This window comes from Mesoplodon mirus (genome assembly GCF_964341445.2).
Source record: "Mesoplodon mirus genome assembly, chromosome: 17".
Lineage (NCBI taxonomy): Eukaryota > Metazoa > Chordata > Mammalia > Artiodactyla > Ziphiidae > Mesoplodon > Mesoplodon mirus.
The window spans coordinates 51,029,393-51,046,591 of NC_138993.1; the positions used below are offsets into that span (position 1 = coordinate 51,029,393).

General features: G+C 36.3%; 1 protein-coding gene across 12 annotated transcripts in view; it reads right to left on the reverse strand.

The window, feature by feature from the left end:
• The window catches only part of MYCBP2 (MYC binding protein 2), a 265,407-nt gene that overhangs the window by 212,547 nt on the left and 35,661 nt on the right, over nucleotides 1-17,199 (reverse strand). For 11 of the 12 annotated variants that reach the window (XM_082601982.1, XM_082601988.1, XM_082601978.1 and 8 more), the window contains exons 4-7: nucleotides 10,799-10,952; nucleotides 6,609-6,805; nucleotides 440-682; nucleotides 137-208 (exon numbers count right to left, since the gene is read on the reverse strand). In XM_082601982.1, coding sequence (XP_082458108.1) covers nucleotides 137-208; nucleotides 440-682; nucleotides 6,609-6,805; nucleotides 10,799-10,952 — 666 coding nt within the window. The remainder of the gene's footprint in view (nucleotides 1-136; nucleotides 209-439; nucleotides 683-6,608; nucleotides 6,806-10,798; nucleotides 10,953-17,199) is intronic. The other variant, XM_082601985.1, reaches the window with a different exon arrangement.

Below are 17,199 nucleotides of genomic sequence, written 5' to 3' on the forward strand. Positions count from 1 at the left end.
GTTACAGTCATGTTATTAAAAAATATGCTCTATCTGTTTCAATGGAAGTGATATTATTTACTGATTAAACAAATATGGACCACATATTTTAAAAAATAAGAGAGAAAAGTTTGGTTTATTGTGGATATTCTCCTACCTGAGCATACCCTAACCAAGACTTTTTTTCTTTTCTGTTTCTGATGCGAGATGTAGAATTATATATATGGCCCTGTGAAACAACAAAAGTTAGTTCTATCAACAATTTCATAATTAATAATCAGTGAAAATAACATAAATGGATGAATGACATTTAATATGTATGTTCCATTTTGATTTTCAAAGAAATAAGATTACATCAAAATTAGATGGTACTCTAAAAATAAAGCAAGAAGCAAATAGAACACAATTCAGTATTAGACATAACTTCCACTATGATTAAGAGCTGTAAGGAATCACCTACCCTAACTGTTCCACTGTATCCAGAGCCTATTTTGTATAATCCGTCTTTGCATAACAGATAAAGAAAAAATCCATCATTCTGAAGTAGACATTGATCATCTTCATCAACAGATATTTCTTTTAATGGCCACTTGTGCATTAAAGCTGCTTTCTTAATGCCATTGCTAAACCAGTCCTGAATTTGAATTTTTCCCACCAACACTGCCTGTACACTTCTCTGTAGTGAATTTAGTATCATTGGCACCTAGTCAAGAGAAGAAAAACACAGAAAGACATTTTTAAATGTCTCAAACACAAAACAGACAAGATAAAGATACTTTGTTAATATATCATCATTTATAAGAAAAAAATTATTCAGAATGATCATGTTTAGCTTGTCAGCAAAAAGTACCAACTAGAAAATCTATAAGAAACAATTCTCAAGCAAGACAAAATAAAAATGTAAATCCAAAGAATATTAATTTGTATTTGTGACCAAAAACACTGAAATATGCATCTTTCTCCAAAACACCAGGCAACCAGTACTACCTATGATCTTAAGTTTCATAAAATAAAACATACTAGATTAGTAAAAAGTATGAATACTGACATATATTTTTTGTATTAGAGTGCACTCAAGCCAAAATGATATCTTTGGTATGATATGTATATCCATTAATATACTTCAAGATAATGAAGTGCAAAATTAAGCGTAAGAGAAATACGGCTGCTTCTACAGATGAAACAAAATTTCCAGTATTTCTCTTCTAGTTTGCTTCTTTATTACGCCTAATACCTATTAACATCAACAATTTTCCATGATACAAAAATTTAATTGTATGAATTGTGTATTCATTCAGCATTCATTTAACCAATATTTATCAAGTATCTATTGTTTGTTGTAAATGAGTCCTCAAAAGTTACCAGCATGGGACCAATACTCGGCCACCAGAGAAAACTCCCTGCTCCTCATTTTTTGCCTCTCTTTCACTGCCCAAGGATGGCTGCCACACATCTGACTGCAGGTCAAGACCCTAGGGCACTGTACTAGCCCCAGTTCTCCAGCTGCACTGTCCAATACGGCAGCCACTAGCCACATGTGACTACTGAGCTCCTGAAATGGGGTTAGTGTGACTTGAGATGTGCTTGAAATATAAAATACACACTGGATTTTGAAAACATAGTATTAAAAACAAGAATATAAATTTTCTTAATAATTTTATATTGATTACATGTTGAAATTATTTTCTGGATATATTGAGAAGAATCCATTATTAAAATTAACCTCATCTATCTTTTTAATGTGGCTAATAGAAACACTTAAATTGCATATGTGGGTTACATTATATTACTATTGGACAGTACTGTTCTAAAGGGTAGAGATTTCAGAGGGATAACTAACCCACTGTTCACAGATGTGTTCTCTTCCCCCTCGAGTTCTAAGGCCTCTGACCCAATCAAAATATGGAACTCTTACTTTTATAAAACTTTATTTATATATATGGTTGGATACTACAAATTCTCTCCCTAGAAGCAACTACGTTAAACTTAAAACTATTTTATCTAGAATCAATATCCTTATATAATATGTCAAAGCTTCACTTTCAATTTTTTTTGGTTTTGTTTCAGATACTTTCTATTGGGTCTATTATGAAAGATGATGCTCCTCCTCTCTTCCCAAATCCTCAGAATTGAGCTGTACAATAATTTCTGGTTAAACCAGTAGTCAGAGGTCATTTCACTATGTCTGTGTGATCATGGTTCAGAACTGAGCCAACTGTATTACATACTACATTTCCCTTATATAATTTTTCTTTTTCTTCATCGAGTCAACAATTGCCCTATTTTTGCATTTGCTAAGTTTTTTCTATACCTACCCCTAAGTGTTCCTCATACTCCTCTCAATAGAGTCAAACAATCATTTCTACTTTTTCCCCTTGGCAACATCCCTCAAGAGGCCCTGCTCCACTCTAGACTAAGGACAAGGGCAGGCACAGAGGTTAAAAATGTTCCATGCCTTGCATGTTCAAAAGCATCTTTATCTTCCCCCAAACATGACTGACAGTTGAGCTAGATATAGCGACATCATTTTCCCTCAGAACTTTGAAGACACTGTTTGTTATTTTCTATGCCAATGTTGCTTTTGAGCAGTCCAATGGCATTCTGCCTAATCTTTGGTACATAACCTGTCCTTGCACTCTGGAACATTTATTTTCCCTTTATTGTGTGTTATGATTTTGCAAAGTTATACCTGGTGTGAGTCTTTTGCCGTTCATTGTGTTGGGCACTGAGGGTGTGTTCTGTCAATCTGAAAATGAGTATCTTTGGCGGATGGGAATTTTCCTTATAAATCTTAGGTAATTTCCTCCTCTCTGCTTGAATACCTATTAGATATTGGATTTTCTGGAAGGATGCTCTAATTTTACTTTATGTCACCTATTTTCTTTCTTTCTCTCTCTTTTTTCTATTGTCTGGGGACCTCTTTAATCTGAAGTTCTAACCCTTCTACTGATTTTCATGCTGCTATCTTATTTTTTTTTAACTTGTAAAAACTCTTCTGAGTTTTTAAAAAAATACTGCTGTTTAATGTAAATAATCATTTTCTCATCCCTCTTCAAAATACTAATTACAGTTTTCTTAGAGCTTTTCTGTTCCCTATACTCTTTTCATCAAAGTTTCTTTTATTATTATTATTATTACTATTTTTACTGATTTGGGGGATTCTGTCTTTCATGTTAGTCTAGTGATACTTGGCTGTACACTTATTTTTAAAGAGTAAGCGACTAAAAAACTGATAGGAAGCTGCTGTGAATGGATAGGGTGTGAAAGATAGTGAGCTCACCTCAAAATGATCACACTAAGTTTAGCAGTTTCACTGGAGGATCTCCCATACACCCCCCCACCCCCGCCAAATGTCCGCATCTATATGTCTTTTCTCACTTTTTCTCCAAAGAAGCATCTGCCAGTCTTTTTCCTAGAAGCTATAAGCCTCACTCCCAGTGTACTGGGAACTCAGTGAGGATTAAGAAATTTCATCATCAATAAGGAGACTTTCACTTAATCTCCATCTTCAGCCTGGCTCCTCAATTCCACTCTCAACTGTGCCTGGTTTCCCCTGGCCTCTCTGGCTCAATTTCTTTAGACAGCAAACCTAACTCTTAGGGGTATGAGAGAAGGACAGCTGACTGGCTGGGAAGCGTAGAGGAAGGGCTCTGGGGTTCTCGAGCTTTCATTACACAGACTTCCAATCAATTTTTAGCTCTTCCCCTCACCACCACTTTCCAGGTATTTATTACTTCCAATTCTAAATCCTATCTATAGTTCTATGTGAAAATCAACTTACTTTCTATGGGCACTAGCCTCTTGAGAAGCTTAAGTTTAAGCTCTCCCCAATATTTATCTTCTAAAAATGTGTCCCATTCTTAAAAGTTTATACTTTAAAAAAATCCTTTATTATAATCTTAGTGTAAACTGCAGGGATGGAGGGGAGAGCAGGAACTAAAGTGTCTTCAACATGGCTCTGTTTCTCTCATGCTTTCTAACAGGGTATTAAAGTTTTAAGAAAACCCAGTGCTACAATCAGAAGTCTCAGATATACCCCTTTTGCTATCCTATTGATTTTCTCTCACCAACACTGTGGCAGGACCTAGAGAATTTATTCTGATAAACCAGACTTCCTTAAACTGAGGATTCCAAGTCATTTACCAATTCCGGAAAATCTTAGCCATTATTTCTTTTTTTTTTTTTTTTTTTTTTGCAGTATGCGGGCCTCTCACTGTTGTGGCCTCTCCCGTTGCGCAGCACAGGCTCCGGACGCGCAGGCCCAGCGGCCATGGCTCACGGGCCCAGCCGCTCCGCGGCATGTGGGATCCTCCCAGACCGGGGCACGAACCCGCATCCCCTGCATCGGCAGGCGGACTCTCAACCACTGCGCCACCAGGGAGGCCCTTAGCCATTATTTCAAATACTGCCTCTCCACAAATCTACTACTGCCTTGTGGAACTCAGGTTGTACTGATACTTTAGACTTTCTCATTCTCTATCCATGTTTCTTATTTTTCATATTTTGTCTCTCTGTGCTGCATTCTGAATAATTTCTTCCTCTTTATCTTTCAGTTCACTGCTTCTATCTTCAACTGTATTATCTACTGGTTAACTCATCCTTTAAGTTTCTAATTATAAGTATTTGGTTTTTCATTTCCAGTTCTATTTGGTTCATTTTCTGATCTGATTACTTTTTATATCCTTATTCCTTAATAATACTTTTGATACTTAATAATAATACTTTAACTATATTGAATATATATACACATATATTTTATACTCTATATCAAATAATTTCAATATATATAGACTTGGCAAGATTGATTCCACTATATTTCTTTCTCCGAACTCTCAATGACGGTGCCTTTTTTCTATGTGCTTTTTGTTTGTGAGTTCAGATACAGCAGAGTTGTGTTTGTGGGAGGCCTCTTAAGTAGGAGGTTCATCCCTCCAGAACGGATTTTAGTCTCCTTCAATGAGGCACCTTACAGTACTACTACCAGCCCTACCTTACTTTAAACTCTCAGCTTAAGCTTTTTGGAACAAGATAAGTAATATGCATCTGGATCCCAAAATAACTTGAGATGTTACAGCTATACATTTTCAGACTTTTCTCCCCCCAGTCATAGCCTGGCCAAGAGAGTTTTGTGAAATGAAGTAGGTAGGTGGAATGGGGCCAAATCATGAAGAACACTATATGCCATGTTAAGATAACAGGTTTTAATATGGCGTTTGGCCTGGAGTTGGGTATGTAGCGATGGGGCAGGTCTACAGAGAACCTCGGCTGTTGGTTCAGGGGATCAAGTAGTTTTGTGCAGCCTAGTGCTTGAACATAATATTGCAGTCAGACAGATAAGCGTTCAGGTCCTGTCTCTGCCATCTGACAGCTCGCTATACTACAACTACACTAAACTTCTTCCAGCCTTCAGTATTCTACTCTTACTCTTATTTTCATGCTTTAGCACATGGATACCAAGAACATTCTCTCTCTACACCACCAATACCAACACCTCCTCCCTCTGCACTGGCTAGTCTCAACTCACTGTTTAGATCTCATGTCATAGCCTCTGGAATAAATCTACATAAAAATAAATCACTGGATTCTAATAGGTACATGTGTTTATGGTCATTATATTTTTAAAATTTGGCATTGATATTTGAATGTTTGTGTGTATTCTATTAGAATTTTGAAAGTATTTGTATATTTTAAGCATATATTTAAACTAAAATTTTGCTGAACCCTCAAAGCACAGCTGCAGAACAATTCGGAAATCACTGAATTAGAGGGACTTCAAAGTAAGTAAGGACCATAAAAAGGGAAAAGAGGACTTCAGGCAGGACAAAAAGAGGGAAAAGAATAAGAATAGAAACCTAGAGTAAGGAGACTGCTCGTATTTGACAAGGGAAGTTCAAAATCACTGAGTAAGTCACAGAAAAGAGCCCATTTACCCCTTTTGCTATCTTTGGCCCGCTAATAACGGGATTGAGGCATCCCTTCCATGTGTTCTGGAGGTCATCCAAGGAGCCAGAGAAAAGCACATAACAGAGACTTAAAACTGTAACTTCTTACTCAATTTCCAGAACAGTCCAAAAGAATTAAATCAAGTTTGCCTATAAATAGGGTTATATTTCCCACTACTAACAAGGATGAGGAGCTTATTCCACAACTGCATATTGAAAGTTCAAAATGCTATACGTGAAGCTGAAGCAGTTCAGAAACAAATCAATTCACAAAAAACTATAATCAACCAATCAAAAATACAGTAAAAATGATATATCCTTTTCTTTCAATACAGAAAAGATATTTAGAAACTATGAAGGAATTCCATACTTGAAAATTCAGGGCAAGATGGGAGGTGGGGGAAGGCAGAGAGCAAGACAATGCAATGAAAAAAGAGGCTGTAGTGCTGACACAAAGACCAGGTTCAAGATTTAAGCTTTTGCCAAATTTCACTTTATTACCTTTAATGTCACAGAGTTAAACACATGTAGCTTAGCTCAAATAGCTTAGATTATTTATATATCAACCTTGAACAGATCAAACCATTATACTGAGTGAGAAAAAGCAGACACTGCTTTGACAGAAACTGAGGTGAAATTGCAACTTGGCATCCTATCAATTTCTAAGCAGCTAGAGATATGAAATACCTGAATAGCTTGGCAAGCATGGCTGCCATTGTTGGTGAGGATAGCAGAGATGGCCTGAAGTGTCCTTCCTGTTTCTCCCCAAGAAGCCACCAGACTAAAGAGACAAGCACAGGAAAGTGCTGTCAGAGACTGTCCTGTGCTGTCATTCATTCCAGTACTTCGAACAGTGATTTCCAAAAGGAGCTGGAAGAGAGACTCTGTGGATAAAATAGAACTCAATTATATTCATTTAACACACAGAACATTATATGGTATCTGTTTGTTTATAACTTGCCTCATTATAAATAAGTATTTAAGGCAGTTACAACACTTACTTTGCATTAGTTCCTTTCTAGTTACCCTTTCCCCCCAAAAGTTAGAATAGTTATATAAAAATGACCTTGGAGAATATTTAGTGAACGCCTTATTTTTGTAAATGAAAAAATGGAATCTATCCAGGATCATTTAAAAGAAACTTGCTCTGAGGCACTCACAGTATTCAAGAAGAAGCCTATCAAGTCGTAACAGACTACTCATTGCACTTATTTTTACCATTTAGGTTGGGAAAAATACAGGCATCTTAAAATGTTAAGTGGCCAGAAAATTATGTATTTATTTGCAAAACAACAACAGAATAAACAAAACATATGCAATAATTTGTTTAATATAAAATTGGCTTTATCATTAACATAACAGCAGTTCACACTTGTAATTCATTTTATACTCTAGAAAAACCCTGCAAGTCAATAGGACAGATATCCCCTTTTCATGGAGAATGAAATTGAGACACGGGGAGGTTAAGAGATTTTCCCTAAATCATAAAGCCAGATAGAGGCAAAGATGGAAAAATAACACAAGAATGTTCTATGGCCATCAGAGGTCTCCACACAAAACTCCACTCAAGGTTAAATCAATAAACTTCTGGGTATTTCTTACGTAGAAGGGAAGGAGGATTTGAAAATCCTTTAGAAGTGCATACTTGGGAGACACAGAGAAAGAAAAACAGAGTCAGAAAAAGAGAGAAACAGAAAAATTGAGAAAGACAGAAAGAGAGGGAAAGGGGAAGGAAGGAGGAAAGCAAGAGAGAGAATTGATGTACTGTAATTCTCTGCAAACTAAAGGGCCATCTGGGTTTTATTTGTTAGCTCACAGAAACCTAGGCTTCCTCTATCTAGTCCCCATCTTCCATATCTAATCCCTAATTAAGTCCTGTCAATTTTACTTCCTAATTAATTCCTCCACTTTTTGCATCTCATCAGCATCTCCCCAATCCATGCTATCTATCACCATCTCTTAATTAGACTACTAAAAAGTGTTCATAAATTAGCTCCTACCATACACTTTTGCACCCTTATAGCCAAAGAGAATTTTTAAACCAAAAATCTGGCTTTCTATTTAAAGTCCACTCACTCCTTTGTTACTTCCCTCCTGCTCCCCTTCCCGCTTCCCTTTCTCCCTCCCTTCCTCACTTCTCTCTATATCCTTCAGTCTTTCCTTTATGCCATCTAACCTTCCCTCTACCCTTTCATCTTTCTTGTTTGTCCATCCCTCCTCTATCATTATCTTTCTGCCCATTCATCATAATTATTCAGCCAATATTTCCTGAATTCTTCCTGTACATCAGGAACTATTCTAGGTTGGGGTAGTACGTTGACAAAGACAAAGAATGTCCCTGCCATCAAAAAAGTTAGATTCAGATTAAAGAAAACAGTGTAAGACTATAAAGAATTTTTTAAAAACCGTCAGGAGACAGTGACGCTCAATTTCTCCTAGAACGATGACCATCCTCCTTGAACTGGCCTATCAAGCTCCGCACAATCTACTCCCTGCCTTTTCCATCCCCTCACTCTCCACACTCTAGTCATACAGCCTTTCTCCAGTCATTCTCCTTCCTACCTCAAAGCCTACTACAGGCTCTCCTTTCTGCCTGGAAACTTAGTTAACTCCTTCTTACTCATCCTTCAAATCGCATATGTCACATCTTCAGGGAAGCCTGTTATAAACCCCAGAACTCCCTCTTTCCCCCATACTATTTATTCACATTTGTAATCATACATATGTCCAACTGTCTGATGCTAAATTCCATAATAACAGCAACAATGTTTATATTGATCACCCCTATATTATACACTCTTAGCACAGAACATAGAAGGTGCTATTACATTTAAGTGAATAATTGAGAACATATATTCTAACCTTAAACTGAACAGAAAGATAGACATAAGGGAAGGATTTTTTTAAAAAAACTGGACAATTTGTAAATCAAATCCACCTGCAAAGAGAAGTCTGATGTATAATGATCACCAAGCTACCCCAACAATAAAAGAGATACAAATATACATATATTTTCATGAGTAACATGAAAAAAAGCAATGTGGAAAAAGTGTAACTAATGTGACTATGATATTAAATCAAAGGAAAAAAGAGACAGATTTCAATACAAATTTCGATTTAAAGAACCAAATTACTACTTACACATTTGTGCCAATTAAACAAAATAAAAAGTATGAAGTGCTGATAAACGCCTGAACAGAAAAATAAGTCAAAGCAGTGAAGAGATCAGAAAAGTAAGCATTGGAAGGATAGCAGAGAGATCAAAGACAGTATAGCAGCATTTGAAACTGTTAGTAAGAAAATAAAAACAAATTAATCAGGAGACCTAAGTTTTGACAGAAAGAAGACGATTAAGCTAAAGCACATATTATAATTTTAAAACCCAGTATTAAGAAGAAGATCTATTTTGAAAAGAATAAAGGAGAGGGAGGATTTATGTATAAACTGAATATAAGAGAAAGTATACAACAAATGATAGAAGACAACAAAATGGCAGAAGATCTAGGAGGAAAGCGAGGATTAGCATACAATATAGGATATACTGTTTTAGTGGATATTTTAAATACTTCAATTATTTGCTAATTTACAAACCAGAGCTAAGGTTAACTAGCAAAATATCCTTAAATAAAATTAATTACATCTTCAGTAAAATGCCATGAAGTCAAGTAGTACATCATAACGGTTATGTGAGCACTGGCGCTACAGTGACAAGGAACAAGGTGCCTGCTTCGTAACATATGCAGCTTTATGTGGTAGTAGCATTTCATAACATGGCGGATTGGGGGGCTGCTGTTGTTTTTAAAAATCCTCAGCTTATTTTCATGGCCAGTACTCCCCCCACCAACTAAAACAAAGCAGTAACAAAACAAATGGAACACAAAAACTAATCACAATACGTGACCAAAAAAATAACAATCTGACATGTAAATTAAAACCATGTAATTAGGTTCTCACATGTGGGTCTAACATAATCCAAATAGCCAAGGAGAGAAAGAGGACCAAACTCTAATCCAGACCAGCAGTGTGGTCCCCAGACCAGCAGCATGAGCATGAGCATTACCCAGAAACTTACTCCAAATGCAAATTCTCAGGTCCCATCCCAAATCTACTGAATCAGATACTGCACACTTAGGGACCACATATATGACTCAAACAAGCTAATGCCTGAGATTTAGAAAACTCTAGACTCTTTGAAGGCCCACAGTTAGCATCAGAGAAAAGCAATTAGCCTTCAAAATTAAGCTTCCATCTCTATTTCTCTTCCTTAAGAGTCCCCATCCTGCTTACAGGATTATGTGTTGAGCCTAGGTCACGGGCATGAAAGGCAGGCATTCATAAAATTCAAATGCACTTTACAAAAAGCAAACATTTTTACTTAATGGAAGTTGCTACTAATTCAAAAGCTTTATCTTTAACAAAAATAAATTTTTATTTATCATGAACGCAAAAGAGATGTCCTCTCTATTTAGAAACTAATTGTGTTGTTTTGGGTTGGTAGTGTTTGTTCCCTCTCTTCCTACTTTTTTAACTCTCCAAAGTAACGTGTAAAGTTAGACAAAGTCAATGTTGGCTATTCTGGCCAAAGGTTTATTAAGAATGATTTAAGTTCATAGTGACTATAAGGCTTGAGGATTATTTCTGGGTTCCAAGAATTTATATTTTGCTTTTCCCCATCATAATAATCAGGAAATGACTGTGCATGAACTATAACTCTTAAATCGTAACTCCAGAGCAACACGGCAAAGTAACTTAAAATTTATACCCCTGCTGTTTCAGCACCATAAACAAACAGAGATTGAATTACAGGCTGCTGTATGTGCTCTGTAAGAGAAGCTCTTTACATTTAAAGGCTTCATTCAATGTGCCTAAGCTCTTACCTAGGACCTCGGGTGGCTCTGACTGGAGGCCTTCTGGCTGCTGACCCTGAAGCACGTTAAGCAGGGCTTGGAGACTCCTGAGGCACAGGGATGGATGAGAAAATCGCGTCTCCTTGATCAATTCAAAAACTTCACAGAGTCCAACCTCAATGATCTATTTAAGATGAAAAACAAAATTATACTTTATAGCATGTGAGATAATAACACTTCTCAGACAGTAAAACTGATACAGCTTCCTTCCACAGCAAATGAGTAATGGTACAATATTTTAAAAGCAAAAAAGTCATCACATAAAAAAGAGTAAAACCCAATGTGTTTAATTTTAAGATTTAGAAAATCATCTGGTAACACAGAAGGTTAAAAAACAGTGGCACTCCCAACACAGCCAAAAATAAATAAATAAAAGGAAACTGTCAAACTGAAAAAAAAAAAAATAGTGGCACTACTTAAAACGTAGTTTCAGGATAATGAAGCCATAATAAAACATCATGAAAATGGTTTAACAGTGAACTAGGTACTAGACTGCATTCACTCAGAAAAAAATACACTATTAATTTACAAAGTTCATTTGGCTGTTCTCAAGTCAAAATTGGCACTCTTCTGTTACGTTAATTGTTACTTATGACCAGAAAAGAAGGCAATATAGTACATATGGTGAAAAGCTTAAAAAAGGAACTTTTCATCTTAGCCTTTCCTATAAGGCACAATCACCATATTATTATTTGTAGATGGTGTCCCTTATTCTTGTAGGATTTATCACAAAAAGAATTAAAAACTGCCTAGCGAAAATATCATGGCTATTTTTACTTTAATTACCTTATTCCTCATCAGGACCAAGAAAAATATAACTCAGTATCTAGCAAAAGATAGATAAATCTGTAACTAAAGACTGAGACAGCAAATGTGATGAACTGGTATAAGGAAATACTTTCAGAGGGCTGAGAGAACAACAGACAATGCAATTCCATTTCTCAGTCAACGCCAACACTTTGAAAAGGAAATGTGTAAGATCTTCTCAAGATGTGTGAAATTATTTGGAGGAGAAGTAAGTAACAGAAAAAGTGAAAACTAGATTAATTAGTAGAAATGCATCAAAGCATTATTAATTCTATTGAGCAAAACAGAAGATATTCTCTCTGCTGAGATCTGTACATTAATTCATAGATTACATAAACATTTTAAGTACTTATTTTGTACAACTTGCTACAGGAGATACGAGATATATTATACTAGACCTTGTTCTCTAAGAGTTTATAATCTAACAGAGTAAATGAATCTTATATATAATGCTTACCCAGTCCAGACCTCTTTTATAGCACTTATTATGTTATAGTGTAACTGACTATTTTTGTTTCCATTTTCCCAACTAAACTGGGATCTCCTTGTGGACACAGAGTATATCTTAACTAATATCTCCCATGACTATCCCACTGCCTGTGCATGATAGGCAGACAACAAATATTTATTTACTCTCTCAGCTGTGTGCTAAAAACCACTGCAACTTGTCCGACAAGGGTTATATCAACTGCAGGCAAGTCAGTTGCAGTTCTGATTACCATCTGCAAGGTTTCTGAAGAATACAGATATGACTGAGAAGTCAAAATCACTAACAGGACTGTCTTTAGAGAAGTTATCTAAAATCCTAGAATACTTGATTATAGCTAAGATTACAGAAGTGTCTGTATAGAGTTTCAATTAATTAAATGGAAATGAAAACTTGCCATTTCATGAAGTTTATTTTCCTGAAACAGACTAGAAAATAAAAACATGCTCTCCAAGATTTCCATCTGTTTATGTCCGCACAGGAAACAAATCTGAAGTCAAAGATCTCCTGAGTACGATACAAAAGTAGGGCTCTATTCTCAGGCCAGTAGGAGACTACTCTATCCATCAGTCTTGAAGATTGCTTACTCTACCACTACCAATCATGACTTTTCATAATTCAAAGAATTCTTCTCAGATGACATTTTTGGCTAGGGTTTCTTTTTGTAAGTAGACTCCTAGAGCAACAGGGAAAGTACTGAACCTTTGCAAAAACAGTAAGGCTACTTACTGAACATATTCCCGAGCTGTCTCTCTAATAAGTTTAAGGTATGATAACAAATGTATGACAACAGGTAACTCAGGTGGGCCACCCAGGAGCAAAGTACTAGATGGCTTTCGTGAAAAACACTCATAAAACATCAGTCAAAACGATCAAGACAAGGAATTACCCATCTGTCTAGGTTAACCACTGTGATTCTCGCTTATCATCTGTATCTTAGTTCGGTGTGGATTTTTTTTTTTTTTTTAATAAGGGGGAAAACTAATTCATTTCCAGAACTGTGATATGTATTCAATATACAACAAAATAAAAATCAACCTCAAGTTTTCCCATCATATTTAGCTTTGAATCATTGAGCAAAGGAGCACAACATGTTGTGAATTAAGACTTTTTTCTGAGGTTTGGCTGAGAGTATTTTACTATATGTACAAACTTTGAAACTGCACTTTACACTTTGCAGCCTGTCTTATAGTCACTGAGAACACACTATATGTCCTCCTCCCTCAATATTAGGAAGGAAGAGCATAAGGACAAAAAAATATATAGTACTGCAAATACAGTATGATTTCATTTGTGCAGAAATAAATATATTTTTAATGTGCATGTACAAAAATGTTTACAGTGGGTATTTTTGGTTAATAGGATTTCAGAAATAACTTCTAATGTAAAATTTTCTTTTCCTCTTTATAAAAATGTTCTCCATTTTTTCAAATTATCTACATTGATTATGCACTGCCTTTATAAATAGCAAAATAAATGATTAATAAGTTTGACTGCTAAATAGAATAGTTCATTATAATAAGATAACACACTAAGCACTCAATACGTCCCACGATAAACTATAACTAACCACCAAACACACGGTCTTCCATGTCTCTTCAGAAAATGGTCTTTTGTAAATTTACTGAATGTTATCTTTACTGTTGTTTTCAAACAATTAAATCCTGAAAGCTCTCTATTATACTTGAAGGAATACAAAACCCAAATAATTAACTGGTACAGGCAGTCCAATGTCACTGTTGAGAAAAGTGAGGCAAAAACATATTTGGCCAAAAAAAAGAAAAAAAAGAGTCTTTTGAGGTTTTATTTTTCTCTCCTCGAATCACGCATTTCCAAAGGTGGCATTATTATTTCACTAACAAACAATAACATAAGCGTTTAGACACATCATATTTAGATTTAATATTAATAAACTCTTTGCCATTAGAAATTATATCTTCTATTAAAAAGTCCTAGAATCAGTTCTAAGACTTACAGAAAACATTTGAACAAGCTGAAAAGGAAACCAAAAGTAGATTTACATATTACTGCAGAGTGAAGTATACTGTCTTTAAAATTTTCTTCTCTAAAGTAAATATTTGGTAGAGACATCATTTATAAATAATAATAAAAAAAATCTAGAGAGGAGTGAGAGGAGGGAGGAAGAAGAGGCAACAGCAACAGACGCAGCAGAGGAGGAAGGTGGGGGGGTGGGAAGAGGAGAAGAATTCTGCTCCTCAGAAGATCCAGGTGTGAAATGTCTAACTCCTAGGCTCTAACACACGAATTTATCTACGACTTCTACCACCTTCTTCCCTTCTCTTCACACCCAGAGGAAAAAGCGCTCTTACAACTTTTCAAAGCTAATTTAGTTTTTAAACAATGTTCTGGATCCCACCTACTGTTCCATCTCAAACAGAATTTTGTGTCAACTTCTGTCACCACACTAACTCCCAAAACTGTATGCCTAGCTGGGACCTTTCTTTTGAACTTCAATCTCACATAGTGAGCAACGGACATCTCACAGCTACTTCACGCTCAGTACGGCCAGAACTAAACTTAATCATCGTTCCAACAAAGCACTGTTTCTCCTCCAGTTCTTTCTCTTTAAGTAAATGACATCACCACCTAGAAACTCCAGAAATATTTTTACATTCTACCTTCTCTTTTAGCCTTCATAACCAACTAATTAACAATTCCTGACAATTCTACTTCCTTAATATTTCTTTTACGCCAAACACTGCTACTACCCTTGTTGCATCCCCCATGAACACTTCAGACGACTCCAATAACTGCCTCACTGGTCCCTCTGCTCTAGTCTCCCCACCCTCTAGTGGATCTGCCTTTCCAGCACCCGAGTAACTTTAATAAAATACAGGTCTGATCATAGTCTTTTGCTTAAAATCTTTCATATTTCCAACTTACCAGACAAAATCTGAAAATGGCTGCATGACATTTAAGGCCCATGATCCTGTTCTCTCCTCTTGCCCCATTCAGCCAGTCCACTCTAGCCAAAGCTGACCGCTTGTGCTTTTGTAACGATGCCATTCTCCCTGCCTGCACATGCATCTTCAGTCAGTGCTGCATCCTTACTCCACCGGGCTCCACTATACCTTGCACACCCCTATCAATCCTTAGGGCACTGGACCTGCCTGCTACACATAACTTTCTTTACGGTGGGGACTGTGTCTCATCATTTTGTTCTCAGGACCTAACAGAATGCCTGCTATAAACTGAATTTACTGAATTAAGAAGTATATAAATGAATCTGTGTACATCTACATCTTTTAACAAAATATGAGGCATGACTAGCCTCAAATAAGTTTGGATGGGAAGTATGAATCCTAACATTCATATTAGGATTTTAATGTTACTATTAAAAATTATGCAGCTATGAAATTTGGAGCGCTTTAGAAGATCTGGAAATCAGATAGTGAAAGACAGTTTGAGCTGGGTAAAAACTGCTTTTGGTAAGAAAGGTATACTTTTAAGCGGGTGGGGGTAAGAAAGTACTGTTTTAAATGCCAAAAACAAAAGCAAAAAACAAAAAGCAAAAAAATCTGACAAGCAAGGTCTACATCAGACTCAAAACCAATTTAACTAACTTTTAAAAGTCAAGAAGGGAAAACACGGAATTGTATCAAAATGATACCTTGACAACAAATAAAAACTGTCTTCATTATGTGAAATAAAAAAGAAGCAGGAGAGAAAGAAACATCTGCAAGAAAAAGGAAAGTGACAGCCACACATTCAGGAGGAGCAAGAGAGAAACAACAAAGAAAAGGGAGGAACTGACGTGAAAGAGCATCTGGAGCAGAGGCACAGAAATGGTCAAAAGGAAAAGAAAAAGTCCCCATTTCTCACCTGCCCTCACACTCCCATCACCGCAAACCCTCAAGGCTTCATCTCTTCTTCTGTGCCCTGCAAACTGCTGCCTAAGACCTGGAAGTTTCACTCCCTGCCCTGCCCCCACCCATGGCACTCTGACTACCTCTGCATAAAGGCATCCCATTGCTCCTTCCTCTCTGATCTCACTGATTGTCTAGAGGTTTCATTTCCTTGGATATGAAGTATTTCTTAATAAATTGATGAGTTCCCTGAAAACTAATGAAATTCATTTGGACCTACACATTTTCCTGTTTGCACCTGATACTTACAACTACAGCTATCATTCATTGAGCACACGTGCATTTATTAACTCTTTGAATCCTCACTACTACCTACGAGATAGGCATTATCCCCATTTCATAGATGACAAAACTGAGGCAGAGAGAGGTTAAACAACGTTCGCAGCATCACACAGCTAGTATTTTTAATGGCAAGTGTTTGAACTCAGGCAGTTTGACTCTACTTCCCATATTCATCACTATACCCTGTTTCCTGACAGGTCAGTACTTGATGGAAAACTCAATATTAATTACTTGAGCTATTTGCTTTTCTTCTACTTTTCTTTTCAAGATCCCTTTTTGACTCTGCATCTTTTAACTCTGTTAATCATGCTAAAAATCCACTGTCTTAAGAATGCCTGATATCTTATTTCTTTAACACTCATTCATCCTGATGTTTTAAAACAGCCTAAGAATCAGTTGTTCTTGATTGTGCAGTATCTTTTAAATTGACTATAGTTTATTATTCAAAATCTGCATACCTGTGTGAAAGGTTTCTCTGGGTCTTTATTTTCCTTCCTAATGTTGAACCTAAGCTGAGTGATTACTATAGTACAGTGGGACTCACCCACACACAGAATGGAATTCTTATAACAAAAGTATACTTGATTCCTTCATATCCCCATATCCTAACTTAACAATGTAGTTTTCCTCAACCTCCCCTAATTAAGCATAAGAAATCAGAATTAGAGACCATGCTCTTTACCTGGAGAAACTTATATGGAAAAGATGAGCCTGTTTGTTTTAAGTTGAAGAAAGAAGCTAGTAGAGAAGGTACAGTTAAGGACACTGGAGAGAAAACGACTAAGGGGAAAAGGGTCCCAAGAGGAGATAAGGACATTTGAAGGTGGCTGATTTAAGAGGCTGAGGAACTTCACAAAACCTCTACTGCTCTATGAAACAGGAAGCAAGTGAACTGCTGAGAATAAGGT